This window comes from Rhinolophus sinicus, linkage group LG02 (assembly GCF_036562045.2).
Source record: "Rhinolophus sinicus isolate RSC01 linkage group LG02, ASM3656204v1, whole genome shotgun sequence".
Lineage (NCBI taxonomy): Eukaryota > Metazoa > Chordata > Mammalia > Chiroptera > Rhinolophidae > Rhinolophus > Rhinolophus sinicus.
The window spans coordinates 55,101,427-55,123,668 of NC_133752.1; the positions used below are offsets into that span (position 1 = coordinate 55,101,427).

Sequence of the window (22,242 nt, forward strand, 5' to 3'; positions counted from 1 at the left end):
CGCCTCCAGTCCTCCTAGCAACGCCCGACTCCTCCTCCTCCAGCGCTTCCCCGGGCGCCGGCAGTGGACGCAGCTGTCCTAACTGTGGGTGCGGGAGCCGGAGCCATGCGAGCCGCGGGCCCGGGGGCGCGCCCCGCGCTGGCGCTGCTGCTGCTGCTTTTGGCTGGGGTCGCGATGTCGGCCGCCGCCGCGCCCTCAGCCCCGCCGCTCTTCAACGTGAGCCTGGACGTGGCCCCGGAGCTGCGCTGGCTGCCGGTGCTGCAGCACTTCGATCTGGACTTCTTGCGCGCCGCCATGGCGCACATCCTCGGGTGAGCGGGGCCGCGGGACGGCATCTGCGGGGACACGGGGGCCCGGGTCCGCATGGGGGAAATCCAGACACGCGCGGCCCAAAGTGCTTGAACTGAGACTCTTTCCCGCTCCCCTCTGGGACAGGCTTGTCCTCTAGTGTGGAGGGGTTGGCGGGGACCAGAGCTGTCATTTGCTGCTTGCTGTTCCTGGCATCGTCGAGGTTGGGGATGACCCGGCGTGGCTGGTTTGGGTTTCAGGTTCGGTGTCACCAGTGGCACGCCCGTCCTCAAGACATTCCAGATCAGGGTGGCGCGCGAGATGTTGCCCACGCCCTCCTTGCAGGCCTCGCGGGCTCCCCAAGTTTTCTTTTTCCCTCCTGGAGCCTGCGGGTTGGTGATGCAGCAACTGACTGGGCTGTCAGTTCTCTGGGGAAGGGAGACAACCAGCACGCACCCCGAGAGCCTTAGGGAACCAGTACCCCCCCAAACCCCTGACACACACACACACACACTCCACCCCTCTGACCTCCGAGCAACTCAAATACCTTCGTAGCTTTTCGTTTCTAGGGACAAGGTCCCCAAGTGGGTCCACGTGGTGATGCAAAAGGCTATGGGTGAGCTGGAGCGCTTCCTGCCCCAGCCCTTCACGGATGAAATCCGCGGCTTGTGCGCCGTCCTGAACTTCAGCCTGGCCGACTGTGTCCTGGTCAACCTGGCCTACGAGTCCACCGCGTGAGTGCCCCACGTCGCGCGATTGAATTGGGCTTTGCCAGGGACTCCTGTCACATCTGAGTGGGAGCAGACATGTTTTCAGTGTGACAAAAACAGGGTGGTGAGTGGGCTGTACAGAAACCTTCAGCGCTTCTTCTTTGCTTCTCTGGGTAAATCTGAGCAGCCGATCATGCACGGATTCCGAGAACGAAAGCAGCTTCTCTGACCTCGACACCGAACTTTTCCTCTTCCTGAAGCCCCCCTTTCTCCCGCTACCAGTCCAGGTAGCATTCCACGTTTGAAACTCTGCTCAATATGTACGTATTCAGGAAGTTTTTGGAACTAACCCCATTCTCATCTGGATCATCTACTTAACCCAGTGACCCTCCAGCCTTACAATGCAGCACTTACTTGTACCCCGTGCATCTCACCGCCCCCCCATGTGTGTCATAGCTGGCGATCCTGACACCTCTTTCCCAGTCTTTTTCCTCCAGAGCTGGGATCACAGGGAACACTGTTCTGGCTAATAAGGCCCGTCAGTGTTCGGTGTGCAGCGTGAGCATGACAAAATGTGGTACACAGACGAGAAAGCAATATGGAGTGTGTGGTTGATCCCAGGCAAAGTGCAGGGGGGGCCTGAAGTCTCCATTGGCTCACTAACTGGTCCTGGGATTAAGAGAGGTTTGACTTCAGTTTTGTCTTCAGAACTTGCTGTTTGCTACCACCGACCTCATGTAGTAACAGCTTGTAGATACTTACAGCTTCTGGCTGCCAAAAGATAATGAAAAACTAGTTCTTGGGATAATAAAACTTTACTGCTCCTCCCCCCCACTTCGCAGCATACCTAAAGCAGAATAGGTTAAGATGCACTGTGACTGCCTTTCTCTTTAAGGAACTGTGTTAAGACTCAAACTTGTTAAAGTGCTTTTCAATGGAAATAAGTTAATTTTGCCATTCCTCTTCTCCTACCTTCATCTTTTTCCTATTCTGACATGTGGCTTTCTCAATGAAGAAAGTCCATTCTCATTTTCCCTCTCAACTTTCTTTTCCTGGAGTCACTCTATTCAAGCAGATCGAAGCAGAAGTTCTAATAACAATGTTCTAACTTAGTATTCTAATATTTTGATATTAAGGTATATGTTGAATTGCCTCACTACATTAAGCACCATCAGACTCCACTAGCATTAACAAAGGAAATGTTTTATTCTCATTTCTGATGTAAGGCTTTTTGAATCAGGGTAAGCCTAGCTACCCTGTATTGCGCCTACTGTGTCCCAGGCACTGGACATGGTATTACCTGTTGTGATGTGGAAACCAAACCTCAGAGGGGACAACTTACTGAAAGTCAGGTGCATAGCGAGAGGTCACTGCTGCTGTGAAAAGCACATGTGTCTCCAGCGCACAGCAGTGCCTTTCTCAAAGCACAGCCGGCTCCCATTTGTTCCCTTGGCTTGTGGGCTAACTCATGTGAAAACATTCAGGCATGACATGGAAGTATTGTTGTCTTACCAGTTTTGAAATACTGTCTTTGAGAGACAGTCTACAAACTTTGCTTTAGACATGTGTGATGTTTCATCAGTTCCCTCCTTGACATGAATTCTTTGAAGTTAAGATAAAAAAATCTTAGAAAAAATTAAAACCAAACCAAGATTCTTTCTTTAAACAAACAAAAAATTAAGTAACATATTTTTCTCCTAATTATAAAAGTAATATGTAATCTAGAAAATTAGTAAACACAGAAAAGTATAAAGAAATTAATCACAATCCTGTTGCTTAGAAATGACAAGATGTTTCCTCTTAGTTTTGTTCGTGTGATATACATAGCTTCCCTCCCACCCCAGAATTGGACATGCTGTATTTAAATTTTTTTCACATAACATTTCATCTCCTTGAAGAATACAGACTTTTAGACATCTTAATAAACCTCTTTCTCTTTTCCTCAAACTACTTCTCTCTGGCTCAGAGTTTTAAAAGGATCCTTTTCTTTTATTAGCTCTGTGCAAGGAGCTCTAAGGAACATAGGAAAAGTGCCAAGCCCGTAAAGAGTTAACTACTTTTCCAAGGAGGCAAAACAAAATATTTGTGGAACAGAATGGTTTAGTGCCATTGTACTTGTTCTGAGAAATTCATGGATGAGAGAGGTGCGCTTGAGCTAGCTTTGAACGGTGTGCTAAATAAATTACATACTGTCACGCAGAGGAATAAGCAAAGTTCAGTTTTAGCTGAGCCCAGAATGGGCCAGTTTCAGAGTTAGATTTAGGATGAAATTCTCCTTTAGCATGTTTTTGATGCCATGTGTGCCGAGGGCAAAGGTCTAGCAATACTGAACACTGATAAGTTGTGTCCAGTTGTGTTTTCATCTTGAATTGTGAATCCCTGTTCTTGTACAAGGGTTATGTAGCACATGTGTCCGTTATAAGGAAGAATAACTCTTTTACTTTAAGCATTTATTTAAAAATGAAAAATTCATTTTCTTTATTCTTGTTTTTCTCATTCATTCCTGTTGAACCTTCCCTTTTACTCAGATTCTGCACCAGTATTGTGGCTCAAGACTCCGCAGGCCACATTTACCACGGCCGGAATCTGGATTATCCGTTTGGGGATTTCTTACGCAAGCTGACCGTGGATGTGCAATTCTTAAAGAATGGGCAGGTATGGTCCCTACAGCATAAGATTCAGAAATCAGAGACTTGCTAACCCAAGTTGGCAATCATTAGGATGGCCTGCTATTTAAGTGTGTTATCAGTTTAACATACAAAAAAATTCAAACTCCTGGAAAAACAAACTCAGAAGAGAGGTTTACATCAATTACGTGTACAGAAAGAAGCGTCACTTATTATTATTAATCATCTACTTAAAGAGGTCAATCCATTTTCCTTAAGGGACTCCCTATAGGGGTATGAGCCGTCATCCACTTATGCCAAGTCAGCTCTTTCCTCTGCTTTCCTACGTTCAGGCTGCTTGTGGAATAGAGATGGGCCGCATAGTGTAATGGCTAGGAACACCCAACTTTGGGGTCTGACTGTCCTGGGTTTGGATCCTGCGTCTGTCACTTAGCTCCTTTGTGAACCTGGGAAATCACTTAAACCCATTTTGCAGACTACAGCTCAGAGAGGTTAATAATTGCTTTATGGCAATAGTTATAAAGGTTAAATGAAGGAATCTATACAAAGCATGTGCTTGATAAATCGTGGCCAAATAATAAATGGTCCTTCGTATGATTGACCCACACCACTCTCTTATGTAAGATCTTTAAAAAAAAATTATACTTAGATCATTTTATTTTATCATAGTCCCTTTGAAAGGACAATCTAATATATACTATTGTCACATTTCTTTGTAAACATTTAGAGAGACAGAGAAACAGCACATTCAAAAGCCAGATTTTGGCTTTGGGGTCATTGTTTAAAGACAAGGAGTATATTTCGCTTGCTCTTTGCATTTAGGGGTTGAGTCACAAATACTCAATAGTCATTTACTAAATGCTCATTTGGTCATCTACTTTTACAAGCAAAAACTTTTTCTCATAAAAAGTTCAAGAAACACAGAAATATTTAAAGGGAAAAACTTTCTCCTTTCTCACTTGCATTCTTTTACTTCACCACTATTAACACTTTGATTTATAGCTGAAGAATTACTTCAGAAATGGCTTTCAATGGTAACAATGACAGAATATCAATGCACAATAAATTCTGAAAGGAAATCTGCTATAATGTTGCAATTATTACTGAATGATGGAATAATAATTATTTTCATGCACTATTTTATGCTTTTCTCCATTATCTACAATGAGCAAGAATTCTTATAAATAGACAAAGGAATAAATGCAATAAAAATAAATTATTTCAACTGTTCTCTCTAGAACTCACCGTAACTACAGTAACAGTTGTTGCTTCATTGTCTCTGTTTATCCTGGAGCTCCCATGAGAAATAGCCTACGGATGTGACTTTACTCTCAGTGCTTAGGTTATTATTACCTAATTTAAGAGTTTATACTTGGGTATTGTCTTTCTGCTGAGGGCTCATAGCCAGTAAATTGTTTTGCTAAATTAAGAACAGGTTACTCACAAAATAATTAATCTCTGATTCTTGGCTAGTGTTCATAATTTTAAAAGTATTTTCACATATAGGACTTTATTCGAGCCTCACTGGCAACCTAGTCAGGCAGGCACAAAGCAACATTCTCATCCTCATTTTCCAGATAAAGAGGCCAGAAATCACATGGGGGTGGTGTGGCAGAGGCAGGACCGAACCCAGGCCTTCAGCCTCTGAATAGCTGTCTTCCCCAAACTCAGGCCTTGCACTGTAATTCAGTCTCCTCCTGCTGCTAAAGGTTTGTTTATATTAGCCGACCTGGCAGAGACAATTGGAAATCACATTTATAAATAAAAACAGTTTTTCAGAGCTGCAAGATAAAATATCTCATAAAGTATATCTTAGAATTATTTATAATTATGTATTATAAAATATCCTGGACATTACAATATGATTTTGATTTTTATAACTTTAATTTGCTCAGCCCTTCAATTGAGAGGGACACTAATATGAGGGTCATTGTATCGTAGGGTTACTTTTTAAAAAAAATATATGTAATTAACATTTTGTAAAGGCTTTAGTAACAAGGTAGAATTACTCCCATTTTACTGCCATGAATGGAGACGGGGAGAAGTCATAGAAGGCCCTTGACGAGCTTAGGGGAAAAGGTCTTTTATAAAACAAAGGCCACTGTGTTTTCCCTTGTAATTTAGCCACCTTATATTATTTTTACAACTAGATGAGGTAGAAATAAATAATGAAATGAAAAAGGTAACGGACTTAAGATTCAGTTTTCTAAGGAAAAATATTAACCTAGGCCTGCTGGTTCATTTCTCAAACTATAAAAATATTAGTTAGTCTTTATTGAACAGCATGATCCAGGGACTATTCTAAGTAATATCTCTTTAACAAATGAAAGCTGGTATTTGAACTAATTGATAGAGTTTGATTTTTCTCCGCAGGGTAATACGATGGTGTGCTGCAATCATGGGAGTTCATGCCTTTCCTTTAAAGTGGGAGCGATCCCTCCTACTCATGGGCCAATCATGAGGATTCAATGAGAGAAATCTATAAAATAGTTTTTCAAACATTTAAAATTGAAATATGATTATCATGGATAAACAGCCTCACTTGTTTCCCCTTCACGGAGCTTATACAATGCATGATATTTATCTCTTACAATCAAGTGAACACAAGTTTTTTAAATTGGAGCCCATATGTTACTTCTCAGATGGAGCTTCTTAATCTTCTTTATGTGGGAACCCCTTTGGTGAAGCCTATAGATCCCTTCTCAGAATAATATTTTATAATACAAAAAATAAAATGGGATTACAAAGAAAACCCATTATACTGAAATATAGTCATTTCAACATTATATTTTTTCTTAACACATTAAATAGTAAAATTGAGCAGTGGCTCTAATAACTACCATAATTTCAGGGTAGTGATAAGTGTGCATGATATTCTAAGATATGTATGCAAAGTATGCATATCAAGACAAACATGATACCATTTTGTATGTGAAAATATCTGTGATTTCTGCTGGTGACAGTATCACAGACACTGCTATGACAACATGATTTGTTGCACGCATTCATTACAGAAGGAGTGAAATTTCAGGTAGAGGTTAGTGAAAATAAAGATGTACCTTTTTATTTTCCCATCCAAGGTCACAGATCCACTGAATTCTTCCAAGGTTAAACTTTCTAGAAGTCTACTTCAGAGTTTTTATTCTATTATGTTGGAACTTATAAGCAAGAAGAAAAAAAAATCCATGAAATTGTGGGGCAAAATAGATGATTTCAATGTATATTTTTGGTCTGAATGGTAAAAGGACACATTATCTCTTGATTTCAGATCGCATACACAGGAACCACTTTTATTGGCTATGTAGGATTATGGACTGGTCAGAGTCCACGGAAGTTTACAATTTCTGGCGACGAACGAGGTAATCAAAATGAACTTCTAAGCATTTTTAGCCATGTCCTTGTTCAGTGTTTTCAAAATACTTCATTCACTCACCCAACAGGACACAGAAGAATGCCTGCGACGCTACATGGCAGGGCCATGCATTCGTGTGGGGAGACGGGCAGTGTGCCTGTGAGCAATGAAGATAATTGCAGGAGTGATTAGTGCCACCAAGAAAGTAAACCAGGAAGGTGTGATAGAGAAGGAAGGAGGAGCGGGCGGCTACTACAGCTAGAGGGTCAGGGATCCAGGAGCCAGGTCTGCAGAAGCTGGGGGAAGACCATCCTGATGGGTTCCAGAAAGATAAGAGGATAGTGTGGTTACAGCATGGAGTAAGGAGGGAGTGACATGAGAGGTGCCGTGACGTGAGAGGCCATGGTGAGGGTCATGATGAACAGCTTGGATTTTCAGCGCAATGGAAGCCCTTAAGGATTTTTGGCCAGGAAGTAAACAGGTCTGATTTATATTTTTAACTATCACTTTGGCTGCTCTGTAGAGACTGAATTGTGTTGGGTTAAGATGGAAGCAGAAGGCTGTTAGGAAGCTATTGCAATAATCTAGAGGCTATATAAGGACATCCACAGGCAAGATCTGTAAAGCCCTTTATAGTTTACTGTGTACTTTTCAGTAAGTTTTCTCATTAGAGCCTCACAACTGTTCTGCTAGATAGGCAGGGCTGATATTACTAATCCCATTCATTTTTCGGAGGAGGAAACTGAGGCTATGTGAGGAAATGACAGCCAGTAGATGAGGGAGGTGGTTCACAAATGGATCTCCTGGGTCCTGGCCCAACTGCTCTGTTTGTTATACAACCTCACTGCCATTCCCTAAATCTCAGGGGACATCATCCAGTTCCACAATATGCTGGAAACCCAGAGATGAACAAACTCTTGTCTCTGTCTTCAGGAAATTATTGCTGAGTGAAGGAGAAGTGTTGGTCATCAGATGAACCCCTGATTGACTTCATGTTGTTGTTTCCCTTGGTTAGGTTTAGTCTTATCTTTTTATATAAATAAGACTTTGCCAGAAAGATGCTGGTTGAGTATTAGCTTGAGTCCATAGTAGTCAATTCTTGATCCTATTGTATTTCTTCAACATTTACTCAAATGTCAGCTGTGCGTGAGACTGGTTCTCAACCAATGGTACTCAGGTAACTCCATGACAGTTACTGAGCTTTTACACAGAGCATCTGTGTATTTATTTAAAAGATGGACTTTGTTTCTGTTATTTTGCGACTCAAATTGTTTAACAAACTGAGTAGAACCTAAGGTATAAGCAGTTTAAAAATAGCTGAGTTATTCTGTAACATACACACTTAACAGTGAAACTGCTTTTTAAAAACTTTTAAAGCCTTATTTTAATGAAAACCAGTTATTTTTTAGTCTGTAGAGATTGAGTTAAAATGCCTGAACAATAATGTAACATGTCTTGATTAATGGAGGTAAGATATTCAATTGAGTTTCTGGGCATTACAGAAAGTGCCAACAGCACTTCTAACTGCCCTGGGAAAGGAAAGGATATGATTTGAGGACTAACTAATGGCATAGAGTATGGGAAACTTAATTAACCACCTGGCAGTTAAGATCTCAAACTGCAGACAGCTAGCCTTGGTTTATATCTTGGTGCTATAGCTTGCTAGCGGGGTGCCCTCACCAAGGTGCTTAACCTATCTGTGCTTCAGTTTCCTCATCTGGAAAGCAGGGATGATAATCGCTGCTGTGAGAATGCAAAGAGTTCATGTATGTGACATACTCAGAGCAGGGCCTGGTACAAAGTAAGGGCTATCAAAGCATTTGTTGTTACTGTCACATTTCTAGGCTTGACCTCCTCTGAGCCCCAGATTGGAGTACTCAGCCACCTCTCAGCGTCTCCACTTTGATGTCTACTAAGTAGCCCAAATTTAACATGCTTAAGCATATCTTGTGCCTCTTTCTTTTCCCCTTTTCTTGCCCTTTTCTCAGTCTGCTTCCACGCAAATCTATTCTTCTCTTGGTTTCCCATGTCTCAGGAAATGGCACTTCTGCTCCACTGATTGTACCAGGAGGATTCTTTTGTTCCTCATTCCCTGAGTCTTGTCAGCTCTACCACCCAAACTAGACTGGCCCTGTCCATTCTGTCTGCCTGCACTGCTCGGCTAGATGCCATCTCACCTGTACTGCTGCAGTTGCTGTCCGTCTGGTCTCCCTGCCTCTCACCTGCCTATAATTTTTTCTGTACCCAGTAGCTAGCATGATCAGGTGGTTCCACTGTTTAAAACCTACAATGATTTTCCATTTTGCTATAACAAATCCAAAGTCCTGACTGTGACCTCAAAACTCTATAGGATCACCTCCTGCACCTCATTTTGTGCCTATCTCCTTCTCCCTTGCTCGACCTGCACCTCACCAGCATTCTTTCTCTTTCTGAACATCTGCCATGCTTGTGCCTGCCTTGGGTCCCTGACACCCTGCCTTCTGTCTGGAATGTTCTCCCCATCTTAGTTCAAATGTCCACAACTCAGAGGAGCTGTCCTTATGTTCCTCTATAAAGGAATCTTCCCTTATCACTCACGATTACATTCTTGTCTTATTTTCTTTATTATAGTTATCCAAATCTTGTTTGTTTAATGGTACTGTCAACTGAGCAAAGAGTCAGGAGGCTTTGCTAGAAATAAACGGCAAAGATTTTTTCAAGGGTCTTAGGGTTTGCAAACCAGATACATAACTAGGTAATACCCAGACTGTTCCGAAGAAGAAAGAAAAGCTGAGTTCTTATAGTGAAAAGCACATTCTTGAGAAGAATAAGTCCTGCATTCTCAGCCTCTGGGATGGTCTGAGCTGGGGATCTTCCAGATGTCAGGGGCCTGGATAATGGATGTCAGGCTGTCTGGACATGTGAAAATTCTTTCCTAAGTTCTTCAGAGTGTTATGTATAGGATTTGGAGATATATATATATATATATATATATATATATATATATATATATCTCCAGGCATTGATACACTACTGAAAAGTTCAAAACTGTAAGTTCCCAGGATAGTTAATGCTAGAATAGAATCATTTCTTCATGCCTCAGTCTACCTGGTTTTAGTAATTTATCAGGTTGACTATAGTGACTCCATTTTATTTTTTCACTCTTTCTTCAGTACACTAGTTTCTTCTGTTCACTGCTAAATTCTGAGGGTCAGGACCAAGTCAATATATAGAACTGTTTCGTGAAAAGACTGTGTTAGCTAAGTGGCCCCCAAATGCCGAATGAGCCAAGAGGCCAGAGAACGAAACAAGTCCAGCTTGTCGGCTTAAAGAGTTTTAATAGGGAACTTACAGAAATGCAGTCCTGGGCAGCAGCAGGACGAAATGGATCCCCGCACTGTTTGCCCCCACCCTCCCAGACCACCTGTTTTATTTATACCCCCTAAGAAATGGACCTATGTACTCTAAAACGAATGTGGGGGTAATCGAGGGGAATAGAGGGACCAGATATTGGGAGCTCTGGTGTGAGGGCAAGTTAAAAATAGACATTGAGGGTGCCTACACATTCCAGAGTCCACCCAGGGAAAAGAGGAGGGGGTCAAGATTTCAGGTGGGTTAGTTTTAAACTAGAGTCAGCTTTTCAAGATGGAGTCAGCTCTGTCTGCACAGGCACGTAATAGATGCTCAATGCTTAGTTCTTGAATGAAAATTATTGTTTGGAAATAAATCCCCTACAGAGATTTTAAAAAAGATGTTAAAAAGTAATTTTGGGGAATGATTGAACATTTGTATTTTTTTTAAATGTAAGCCCAAATCAAACTTAAAGTTCTGAAAGATATACATTCTGTACAATTTTTCTAATACTTATTGAGCCACTTCTCCTAATAGCTACATAATTTTATTTTGCCTGGCGTAATTAATAGAGTGATTTCCTTTAATATAATTATCATTATTTCCAAACACCAGAGATTCTGTGTATCCATGTGATACACACACATACACACACAGAATCTTTGGTTCTTAGAAACAATGATTTTATGTGTATACATATATCATGTTATTATGGTTGCCATGAAATTTGGGCTTCGTCTTTGAAAACTGGATGCTAGTAAAATCACCTTTTATCCACCAACCTTTCTTCCCTGTCAGCTTGTATTATGGAAAAGAAACAAGACTCAAGGAATTTTCATGAGTGGCACTTGGGCAGCAATTTGTGTATATTCTTATTGTTCCTTCCTCAACTCGGCAGATAAAGGCTGGTGGTGGGAGAATGCGATCGCTGCGTTTTTTCAGAGACACTCTCCAATCAGCTGGCTTATCCGCACTGTGAGTATATTGACTCTGGAGCCCACTTCAACCCTGACTGCATCTTCTTAACCGTGTTCATGCTGTGATGCTCTGTGTCATTTAACAATGCTGTTTTAATGTAAGAAGCTCCTGGAAAACATAAGCATCTAAAGATTTGCAAAACGCATATCAACCTTTTTGATAGTAAGATAAAGCTGGACACTAGTTAAAGTGGTAAGCACAGATTTTAATGAGTAGTACAATATTGCAGTAGGGAAAAGTAATTGGTTTTGGGCTATCGTGAATAAGCTGCTATAGAAATTCTTGTACAAGTCCTTCTGTAAACATACGTATCCATTCCATTTCTGTGGGGTCAGTACTTAAGAGTGGAATTGCTGGGTCATAAGGTTAGAGGTATCATTAATTGAGGTATATAAGTAACTGCCGTATAATTCACATGCCATACAATTCATTTATTTAGAGGATACAACTTACTGTTTTTTAGTATAATCACAGAGTTGTACAACTATCACTACAATCAATTTTAGAACATCTTCATTTTCCTAAAAAGAAACCCTATACCACTAGCAGTCACTGTAGATTTCCTGAGATAAACAGATAAGGTACATGTCTCGCCCTGACTTTGCCGCTTGGGTGAAATACGTCAGCACGGCCTTCAGTATTTCTTACTGATGTTCTTTTGCTTTTTTTCTCATGCAGTGCTGTTAGAGGCAATAAATTCTTTGATACTGAGTGGGGGATGGTAAGTGGGCGACATAAAAATGATACTAAGTGGGTGACATAAAAAATTGTGTCATCACTCCTGTTGCCTCACTTTATAATTTTGCTGAGTTTAGAACAAACTAATTCTAGTCTAAATACTAACAGCAATATGTCTAAGGCAGGGAAAGTCCACACGGTCCTGCTGTGGGTTGATGGTTTATGGTGCTGAACGATGGCACCTTTGCAGACAGTCATGTTTTGAATTGTTCTTTTGTTTGGCCTTATCCCCACCTTACCCTTGACAGCGTACCTTGGCAGTACTCAGGATGGGTGAGCAGAAAATGCACTTCTTTCACAAGGTGGTAGGAGAGTGATTGTGAAGGTACAGGTGGGAAGAGCAGGCCCTGTACTGCAGGATGTTTTTGATCAAGCAGATCAGCTTGAGGAAGGAACACATTTGGAAGCTGAGGATTTTGAAAGTGACACCTAACTATCTATGCCACAGACCTCTGGAGTCTTCATGAACCCCCAGGGCACCGGAATACCAGAAAAGCGCACTGCTCTAATGAAACACGCTCTCGTTCATCTCCAAGCCTTTGGCAAACTATTCCATCCAGCTAGCACTCTTCCTCACCCCAACTACCAACCCAAAAACCACCACTTTCACCGGTCTAACTTCTGTTTGTCTCTTTGGCTTCGGTTCATGCAATACCTCCCTGAGATGCCTCCTTAATGCCCTGGTGAGGGTGGGTCCCCTGCTATACTTTCCATGGTATCTTCTCATATATTGATACTCATTACACTGTGTCACCATTGTCTGTTGACTTTCCTGTCACCCTTAGAAGTTTGAGGAGAACAAGGCTGGGTCAGTGATGTTCACAACTCTGTCCCCATGCTAGCACAGTGCCTAGCGCACAGTAGGTACTCAAGGTACTCAAGAAATATCTTGAAATGTTGAAAGAACAAATGAATGAGGAAACATGGGAGTCCTTTGCAAGAGCACACAGCCCATGTTTGGTGAGCTGGGCCTAGAACTTGTCCACGGTTCTTCCCTTTTGTGAGAAAAATCCTGCTGCTGCTATTGGCTCCCCATTAAGGTTTCTTCCATTTTAGGACCCCTGAGGACAAGAGAATGAGGTTATTTAATATATCGGGAGAATGTGCTTTGGACCATTTGTCCATCAATTGGTGTGGATAACTGCCCTGTTATGATGATGCTGATGCAGGGTTGTCTTTCTGTTCAGACCCTGGGCGAATCAGAAAACTTTGAAGCAGCTGTTTACAAACTGGCCAAGACGCCCCTTATCGCTGATGTGTATTATATTGTTGGTGGCGTGTCTCCCTGGGAGGGAGTGGTCGTCACTAGGAACAGAGGTGGCCCGGCAGACATTTGGCCTCTGGATCCTTTAAATGGAGCGTGAGTAGAATTAAAGACTGGTCATTTTGTATCAATAACCTTTTTTAATTGGTAAAACTGGAAGATTTTATTTTTATGGATTTCTGCTGTAGCTATGTCCCCAGTGACATTGGATAAGACAAGATGATGTGCTCTGTTGTAGGTGGTTCCGAGTTGAGACAAATTATGACCACTGGAAGCCAGTGCCTGAGAAAGATGACAGAAGGTAGGCCGGTATACACTTTCCTATTTACAGTGTTCTCTTGTGGTCAGGAGAATGTGCCCCTCCTATTACCAGAATTAGAGACGACTACAAATGCTGGCCCCTCCCAGAAAATATACCTGTGCCCCCTTGCCAGTGCTTAGGCCTGGATGGGAGAGTGGAGTATGTGGTGGGGAGCCTTTTGGCAGTTGGTTGGGTGTTGGAAGAGTAAGGTTGGCTCTGGTCTAATGGTCAGGAGCCCTGGTTTCCACCACCAGCTATGCTAAGGCCTCATTGCGGGGGCCTTTGGGGCCTTTGGGGACCCATCTGGAAAAGGAAAGGATATAGCAATCGAGGTTCATGGTTTTCTATGTAAGACTGTATTTCCCATACTTCCATAAATGAACCAGTTGGGGGCTTTCATTGTCCCTTCTAATTTTGAAACTTCTAGAATTGTAATAAGTCAGTGCGTCCCCAATGAGCAGGTATTTCCCCCTCGCTTCACTGCCCTGTGTGTTTGGTGATAACTGTTCAGTTCTGCAGTGACACATGTTTACTTGCCCAGCTTCCTTGAGCAGTTGGGGTCAGTGGGCCGACCTTTGAATTAATTCCACCATGGGAGTCTGAGACTAAGGAGCAAACATGCTTGGGGGCCGGAATCTGTTTTGTGGGAAGGGAGATAGTGAGACTCGGCCTTGCATTGAGTCTCCCAAACGGAGAGCTGGTGGGATTCAAGATTTCCTGAAGTGCCAAGTGACATTGTCCATTGTCCTTACAGAACACCTGCCATCAAAGCCCTTAATGCCACGGGCCAGGCAAACCTCACCCTGGAGGCGCTGTTCCAGGTAACGCATATCTTGATGTCCAGGATGTTTGATGTCTTTGCCGATAGTAATTAAAAAAAAAAAAAGAAAGAAAAAATTCTCTGAAATCAAGCAAATGTGGTAGGTGAAAATGTTAGAATAAAAGTTTCACCTGATTGACAACATTCTTTTAAAAAGTCAGACATTTTCTGAACGTATTTCTGTATAGGTTAAAGTGCCCACCTCCAGCTAAGCTTTTCTGCATGTTCGAAAAAGGCACAGTTGTGATACATGTTCCATTGTTTCAAAGGAGAAAGAATTCAAAAATCTGTAACTAAGATGTTACGTGGTTTTATTCTTCTTATAGATATTCTACATGCATTTCTTTTCTGTTTTAATGGTCTTTTTTCCCTATGCAGGTTTTGTCAGTGTTTCCGGTTTATAACAAGTAAGTGACACCTGATTACATCTGTTCATCTGTCACCCCAGAACTGGGGACTCACTCACCCATGCTTTGGCTCAGCAGGGATCTGACAATCCCGTGGGGCGGGCTTTCTAGGTGCTGTGGAAACAGCAGTGAACAAAACAACGTCTCTGTTCTCATGGGACTAGCATTCTACTGGCCCAGGAGGGGCAGATAAACAGATGTATCATAAGCCAGGTGAGAAGTCCATGAAGGAAAACAAATGTAAAGAAAAACGAAAGTGACATTTTCATCCTAAGTCAGTGTGGCTGGGGGGACTGCCTTCACTGGTTGGGAGCTTCTTAATTTCACTCTGTTAGAACCTAAACTTTAGACACCTTTGGCTTTCCTTTGTCTTCCTGGGGAGTTTCTGTTATGCCACAAATAATTCATTATCTAAGTTACTGAATTAGTTACTCTTTTAGCCTGTATTCTTGGTAGTGGCATTCTGTGAGCAATAGCTTTCCCGGTCTACAGCCTGGAATTTCACCCAGAGACTTTTCTGAAGTGAAGCACTGGAATGTAGCTACCATTGCGACCCGAAACTCTTAATTAAATTTGAGAGGCAGCCACCATCAAACTTGTAGAGGAAATTCTGAAGGTCCACTATCACCACCATAGCAAAGCTACCATACAGGCCAACAGTTGGCTCATGATGGTTCTTCATCGTCCCCCTGGAGGTGTTGCCTAATGACCTCATCCACACCTAAGACTAGCTCATCGGGAGTGCTGACACCTTCTTTTGCTCAGTGCGGTAGGGCTTAACTTACTAAAATAAAAGAGGAAGCATCTGCAAATCAATACAGAGTTTTATCTCCTTTTCAATCAATTCCAAAACCCAGCATTTCCGGCTTACCCATCGTTCTCACTTCTGCTTTCTCCAAGACAGAAATATCAAAATGCTGTTCTTCAAGAAATAACCTAATGCAGATAAAACCTGTAAAGTCATTTTTTAGTTTCAAATACCCAGTTGATTTTTTCCCCTTGAAATGATCCTCTTTTACACAAACATAGAATAGTAGTGTTCCTGATGGCCTCGAGAATAATATATGTATATGTGGGTGCTTTGAGATTACTTAGGTATAATGACATTTTTAGAACTGGCGTTCTTTCTTTCACTTTGTACAATAATAGGAATATATCTTCAAAATACCTCTTTGAAAGTTTTTTCTTTAAGTATGACCTGATAGAAAGATTAATGCTAAAACGCTTATTCCATAAACAATATTCTAACAGCCAAATACAGAAAAACAAATTACCTAGTCAGTCAAATTACCTAGTCAGTCAGAGTATTTTACCACTCCACCAAATGAGCTCTTTGGGTAACAAGTGGTACCCAGTGGTATGCTAGTAAACCAGCTCTTTGTTTGGCAAAACAAACAAACAAGAGACCCCCCTGATTTGTAGCATTTATTGGCTTCCATGGTGTAAGTACTCTTACCTGGCCTATTTCAAGTTTACAATTGGCTCATAAACTTCCTCCGTATTTAACAATTGGCTCTCATCAGCCTGTAGGAGCTAGCTCCCACTGTACCTTGACTGTACTGCTTCCAATAGGGCACAATTTTGCCCTCTTAATATTCATTCTATAAATAGGGGTTAAAAACCTATTTTTGTATTATTATAGTTTTAAAAATATTTATATAAATGTCAACGTAAGAAACATCCAAACCTGTAGAGAACTTCGATGAGTTTATTTGAGCCAAACTGACGACAATTGCCGGGAAGCAATATTTCAACAGATTGAGAAAATGCTCTGGAGAATGGCAGTTTTGCAGCTTATTTTATACATTAGAATTAAAGGAGGAAATGTCAGGAGGGTTACATGAAATCCACTGGTGGTAGATTAAGGGGAAAGTGGGGAAATCTCTAGGATTGGATATAAAGTAAAACAGAGAGACACATACACTTGTGGGGTAGGGCAGAGCAAGGCGTGAGTACCAAAGCTGGCTCAGCATGGAACTCTGAGGAGTCTGAGAATTTTAAGTTTGAACTTGGCCTCCCACAGTGTTGTCAAAATAGGAAAGAATACTTTGACTGTGTTGTCACTTGAATCATAAATTTTAAATATTCTAACATATGTGGACTTCTATTTTTATTCTTGTCCTAGGTCCCAAGTGTTAGGAAAGGGCTTGGTGTTTTTTTCTCTATTTGGACTATTAGGGAAAATCACGTGTATATAAAAATTCCTCTCATTATTTTCAGCTACACAGTTTATACCACGGTAATGAGCGCCGCCAACCCAGACAAGTACATGACGAGGATCAGAAACCTGGGTGAAAAGTAAGTAAGCGGAAGAGTGCTGTGAGTTCACCTGTGCTGTGAAAGGATTTGCTACTTCATTTGTGGGCGGTGTGTGCTGGTTTCTCACAGAAGATGGTAGCATCCTTAACTTTTATACATATAGACTATTTCCAGACAGCCATCTGGCATAAGACTGTAGGTTGTGTGGGATCAATGTTACTATTAGGTATTTACTTTGAATTGTTTGTATGAGAGCTAATCTTCTGATGCAATTTGCCCCTCATTGAAACCTGTTCTCAGGGCAAGGTGTTATCTCTTCATTTACATGGAAAGGGAAATATCTGGTAGAACTTAGGTGTCCCTAGAGTAATAGTGAGGCAGGCCCAGTACCTTTGCAACATGAGAAGACAGACACTGAATGAAGGCAAAGGACACTTAAATAATTTATTCTAGGCATCAGGGAGCCCATAGATGAGAGGAAGGACCTGAGGAAAACGCAGGAGTCCTTTCTGCTGTCCCTGAAATCTAGGCAGCCACCTACTGATAGGACACCTTTCCCTATTGCAGGGATCTTCTGGAGTTTGTAAACCTGGCCTGATGTTTTGCTCATTCACTTATCATGGGAATGTTAAAAATCAGTGTTTGAATTAAGTGTATTTATGTTTTCCTTCCCTTACAGATGATTTTTTTAAAATGAAACTCTTGAAGAGCTGTTCTTTGAAAAATAAAACAAAGTGAAAGGATTGCATTATTTTATGAACAATACAGGCTCCTTCCACTTTAAACTTTTCAACCGTGTGAGGTAGGGGGCAGGAGGATCAGACACTTTGGAGCTTGTTTTGGTAAAGTGGGTAACAGGCATTCTTGCATTCGCTTCCCTCCATGGCCTGCCTTATCCCTCTCTAAGCTTTGGCTGTCCTGGCTTGAACAACTCAAAGGTAACTGGTCTCAGAGGTCAAACCATAGCCCAGCTTCTCACCATAACATAGCTATGTTGTCATACTTCACCTTGTAAAGAAATGAGCTCTTTGTTTATTATGAAGTGTTTCTGGAAGAGTCTGAGAAAAAAGTTTCTTCTAAAAGCAATGGACTTTGTTTGAATAGAGCCTCTCTCGTTTGAATAGAGCCTCTCGTTTGAATAGAGCCTCTTTGAATGTTTGTTAGTCTAACCTTTGATCATATATTTCCATGTGATGGGATTTTCATTTTTTATAATGTTTCTAATGTTTAAAGAAAACCTGATATACCCCCTTTTCCTGAACAGCTACTTTCTTACTCCTTTTTGAAAGCAATATAAGACCAAATTATTTCTGATGGTCACTTATCATTAGTTAACAAAATGTTGGTGAGGAAAGGGGCTGGCTGGTGGCTCAGGCAGTTAGAGCTCCATGCTCCTAACTCTGAAGGCTGTCAGTTCGATTCCCACATGGGCCAGTGGGCTCTCAACTACAAGGTTGCCAGTTCAACTCTTCGAGTCCCGCAAGGGATGGTGGGCTGCATCGCCTACAACTAAGATTGAACACGGCACCTTGAGCTGAACTGCTGTTGAGCTCCTGGATGGCTCAGTTGGTTGGAGCGCGTCCTCTCAACCACAGGTTGCCAGTTCAATTCCTCGACTCCCGCAAGGGATGGTGGGCTGTGCCCCCTGCAACTAGCAACGGCAACTGGACCTGGAGCTGAGCTGCGCCCTCCACAACTAAGACTGAAAGGACAACTTGAAGCTGAGCAGCACCCTCCACAACTAAGATAGAAAGGACAACAACTTGACTTGGAAAAAAGTCCTGAAAGTACACACTGTTCCCCCAGTGAAGTCCTGTACCCCTTCCTCAATAAAACATCTTAAAAAAAAAAAAATGTTGGCGAGGAAAATAAAAAAAATTTTTCCAAGATATTTAGTGCTGTGTTCTCCCTATATTTTTACCCTTGAAGTTGTGTGTTTCTGAACAGCTGTCCGTAGGTAGCAGTTCTTGTAGATGTTATGTTATTTAAGTGTCAGGATTTAAAGGATTTAAGTTGCTTTATAGAATTTGATTTTTTCCCCCCACATATATGTGAAAGAAACTTCTTTGATGACGAAGTCAGAAAAGGTTAAAAGCCTGAGAAAGGGAGTTGATTGCATGTCCTTGTTTAGTGTACCAGCAGAACGAAGGAAAATGGGGGAAATGTTGGCCAGGCACTGATCGTTCTGCCCCATCTCTCTAGTGGCCCAGAATATTCATGTTCTTGGACAATGTTGGGTCAACATTGTTAAATTTCCGTATCCAGTGCCCCTTATAAAATCAAATCTCAAGAATAGTTTACTCTCACCAAACATGTTACACTATGATTGAGACTAGAAATTTCTACTCATTAGTCACATTCCAGTCTTGTTTTCTTGAAAATATGCTATGATTTTTGGATGGAAGTTTGAGGAAAACCCTAATTTTAACCAGGTGAAGTGAAGCTCTTGAGAGCTTTTAAGCAGGGCAGTCATTAAAGTAATCTAAATCTCTGGTTGTTTTTAAGACCTTTGTTTTTTGTGCCAGGTGGTTTCACTAGGATGTGCCTAGATGTTGGTTTCTTTTTATTTAGCCTGCTTGGGATTTGTTGTGTTCTCCAAATTTCAGATTTATTTTTTAAATTCAGTTTGGGAAAATGCTCGGTTGTCATCACTCTAAGAATTGCTCTCCTACATTCTCTAGCATCTTCTCCTGAACTCCAAGTTGTGGGTGACATCTTCTCTATCCTCTGTCTCTTAGCCCCTCTGGAATTTTGGGGGGAAAAAGTGAGAGGAGTGGATTTCTCTCTCGATGTATTCCAGGTAATTTTTAAAAGATTTTTTTTCCTGTAAATTATTCTGAACAGATGTTCAGAGCTGTTCAACGGATTTATTGAGTTTTTAATATCAAGGATAATATTTTTATTTTAGATGGACTAGTTCAATGGTACTTTTTCAAACCTGCCAGGATTTTTTTTTTTTTTTGATAGCATCTTATTCTTTGTTTTGACATCTTTTGTTAAGCTTTTCACCCATACTTGTTTTATATTCTACTTCTAAATTCCATCATCAAGTCCTCAGGTGTCTGGTTTTGCTGTTTGCTTTTGTTGACTCTCCCTTATGGAAGCTTTCATAGTGTTTTGTAATTTTGGATTGTGAACTCTTGTTCCTCTGGAAAACCTGAAGTCCTGATTGGTGGTGCACTCCCCAGAGAGGATGTGTGTTTGTTAATTTCTCAGCTGTGGTTTCTTAGAAAACTCAGGTAGTATAAATGGAAGCCTCAATTTATATTGTGTGAGGGCAGACAGATGAGCCCCACCCCCTGCATAGTCTGAGACATTTTAACTCTTCATCTTGTATGCACCCAAGCCCTTCTCCCTTTCTCCTCTGCTTCCCAAGGCAATTGTAGAGCTCAAGGTTCTATGTTACTGGCACCAGCAAATGCCCTTAGAGCCACATGATTTCAGTGCCAGCTTACCTCCCAGATTTCCTCTTTATTTTCTATTCTCTTTACTCCCTTTTTTCTCTCTGATTTTACTTACTTACTTGCAAACTCAGCTGAGCATTAAGCATTTAAGAAAGATGTTGGTTTATCATTACTAGGAGTTATGTAGAAGGAATGTTTTTTTCAGGATATTTATCCCTCCAAAGTATCCAGAAATCAAAGAAGTATATGAGAGATTTTCATTTTTTAAAGTTCATTCTGTGTATGGCGTGGAGAGTGCATTGGAGGGGCCCAATAATTGAAAAGTGAAAACCAGTTTGATTGACGTTATAGTAGCACAGATATGAAATCAGATGGATTGCAGGATGTGGAAACAATTGAAATGTCCATTGACAAATGAATGGATAAAGAAAATGTGGTGCATATATGCAATGGAATATTATTCAGCTTTGAAAAAGAAGGAACTTTGTCATCTGTGACAACATAGATGAACCTTAAGGACATTATGCAAGTGAAATAAGCCAGTCACAGAAGGACATTTACTGCATGATTCCACTTATATGAGATTGGTGGGGTTCATAACATGCTACCCCAAATTATGGCTGCTTGGCATATTTTGAATATTTTAAACAGAATTAGGAAGATCAATCTGACCTCCTCTTCCCTTTGCCTTTCTTCCCTGAAACAGGTCATAAAACCATCAGGCAAGAGATGCCCTCCCTCTACCTGGAGAAGAGGAGCATTCTTACCTCCCCAGAAGAATCTGAACAAACAGGCCTTGCAAAGTTTCTCCCAGTTTACTGCAATTACCTCATATACCTTAACCTCTCATATTCATAAAACCTAGCACAAACTACTCAGGACTAACTGTTTCCTTGGGGCTTCATTTCCTTATGAAGGCTCCTATGTCACATAAAATTTATATTAAATCAACTTGTATGCTTTTGTCCTGTTAATCTGTCTTTGTCAGTTTAATTTTCAGATCCAGCCAGGGACCCTAAGAGGGTGAAGGAAAACTTTTCCCTCCCCTGCAAGGTATCTAAAATAGTCAGATTAGTAGAAACCAGGGGCTAAGGAGAAATTGTTATTCAACAGGTACCATGTTTCCCCAAAAATAAGACCTAGCCGAACCATCACCGCTAATGCGTCTTTTGGAGCAAAAATTAAATAAGACCCGGTCTTATTTTAATATAATATATGACTGGGTCTTATATAATATAACATAATATAAGACCTGGTCATATATAATATAATAATTAATATAATATAATATAATATAATATAATATAATATAATATAATATACGGCCGGATCTTATATTAATTTTTGCTCCAAAAGATGCATTAGAGTTGATGGTCCGGCTAGGTCTTATTTTGGGGGAAACACGGCACTTCTAGATGACTATCTTCAGAAACACTCTCAAGGGTACAAAAACCCCATGAACAGAGATGGGCAGCATTGTTTGTAGTAGCAAAATAACTGGAATCTACTCCATAGACCACTAATGAGGGATGGGATGAATAAATTATGATCCCCCCACCACAATCCTGTGAAATACTATGTAGACATTAAATAGAATAATTTACCATTGGCTGTGGTTATTCTTGAATGTGGGTTCACTTTCTATTTATATATGATGCATCAGGAAAGTTTTGAGTGAAATTTTGGAAGCATATCTAATTGACAAGGCTACTATATTCATTATCTTTTGAGATTTTTCTCATGATTATGAGATACTTTTATAAT

General features: G+C 41.1%; 1 protein-coding gene across 3 annotated transcripts; it reads left to right on the top strand.

Annotated features, from left to right (window-relative positions):
- Positions 1 to 31: 31 nt before the first annotated feature.
- NAAA (N-acylethanolamine acid amidase) lies at positions 32 to 21,452 on the top strand. 3 transcript variants are annotated; one of them, XM_074324444.1, is made up of 11 exons: positions 32 to 311; positions 858 to 1,022; positions 3,527 to 3,653; positions 6,894 to 6,984; positions 11,206 to 11,282; positions 13,211 to 13,383; positions 13,526 to 13,588; positions 14,343 to 14,409; positions 14,787 to 14,815; positions 17,036 to 17,113; positions 18,670 to 18,963. In XM_074324444.1, the coding sequence occupies exons 1-11, from the start codon at positions 106 to 108 to the stop codon at positions 18,752 to 18,754; spliced, it is 1,161 nt and encodes a 386-aa protein (XP_074180545.1). In that variant the 5' UTR covers positions 32 to 105; the 3' UTR covers positions 18,755 to 18,963. The 3 variants fall into 3 exon arrangements, with proteins under 3 accessions (XP_074180545.1, XP_074180547.1, XP_074180546.1); XM_074324446.1 differs by having other exon boundaries at positions 33 to 311; positions 17,754 to 18,963; XM_074324445.1 differs by lacking the exon at positions 18,670 to 18,963 and adding an exon at positions 21,185 to 21,452 and having other exon boundaries at positions 34 to 311.
- Positions 21,453 to 22,242: the final 790 nt, after the last annotated feature.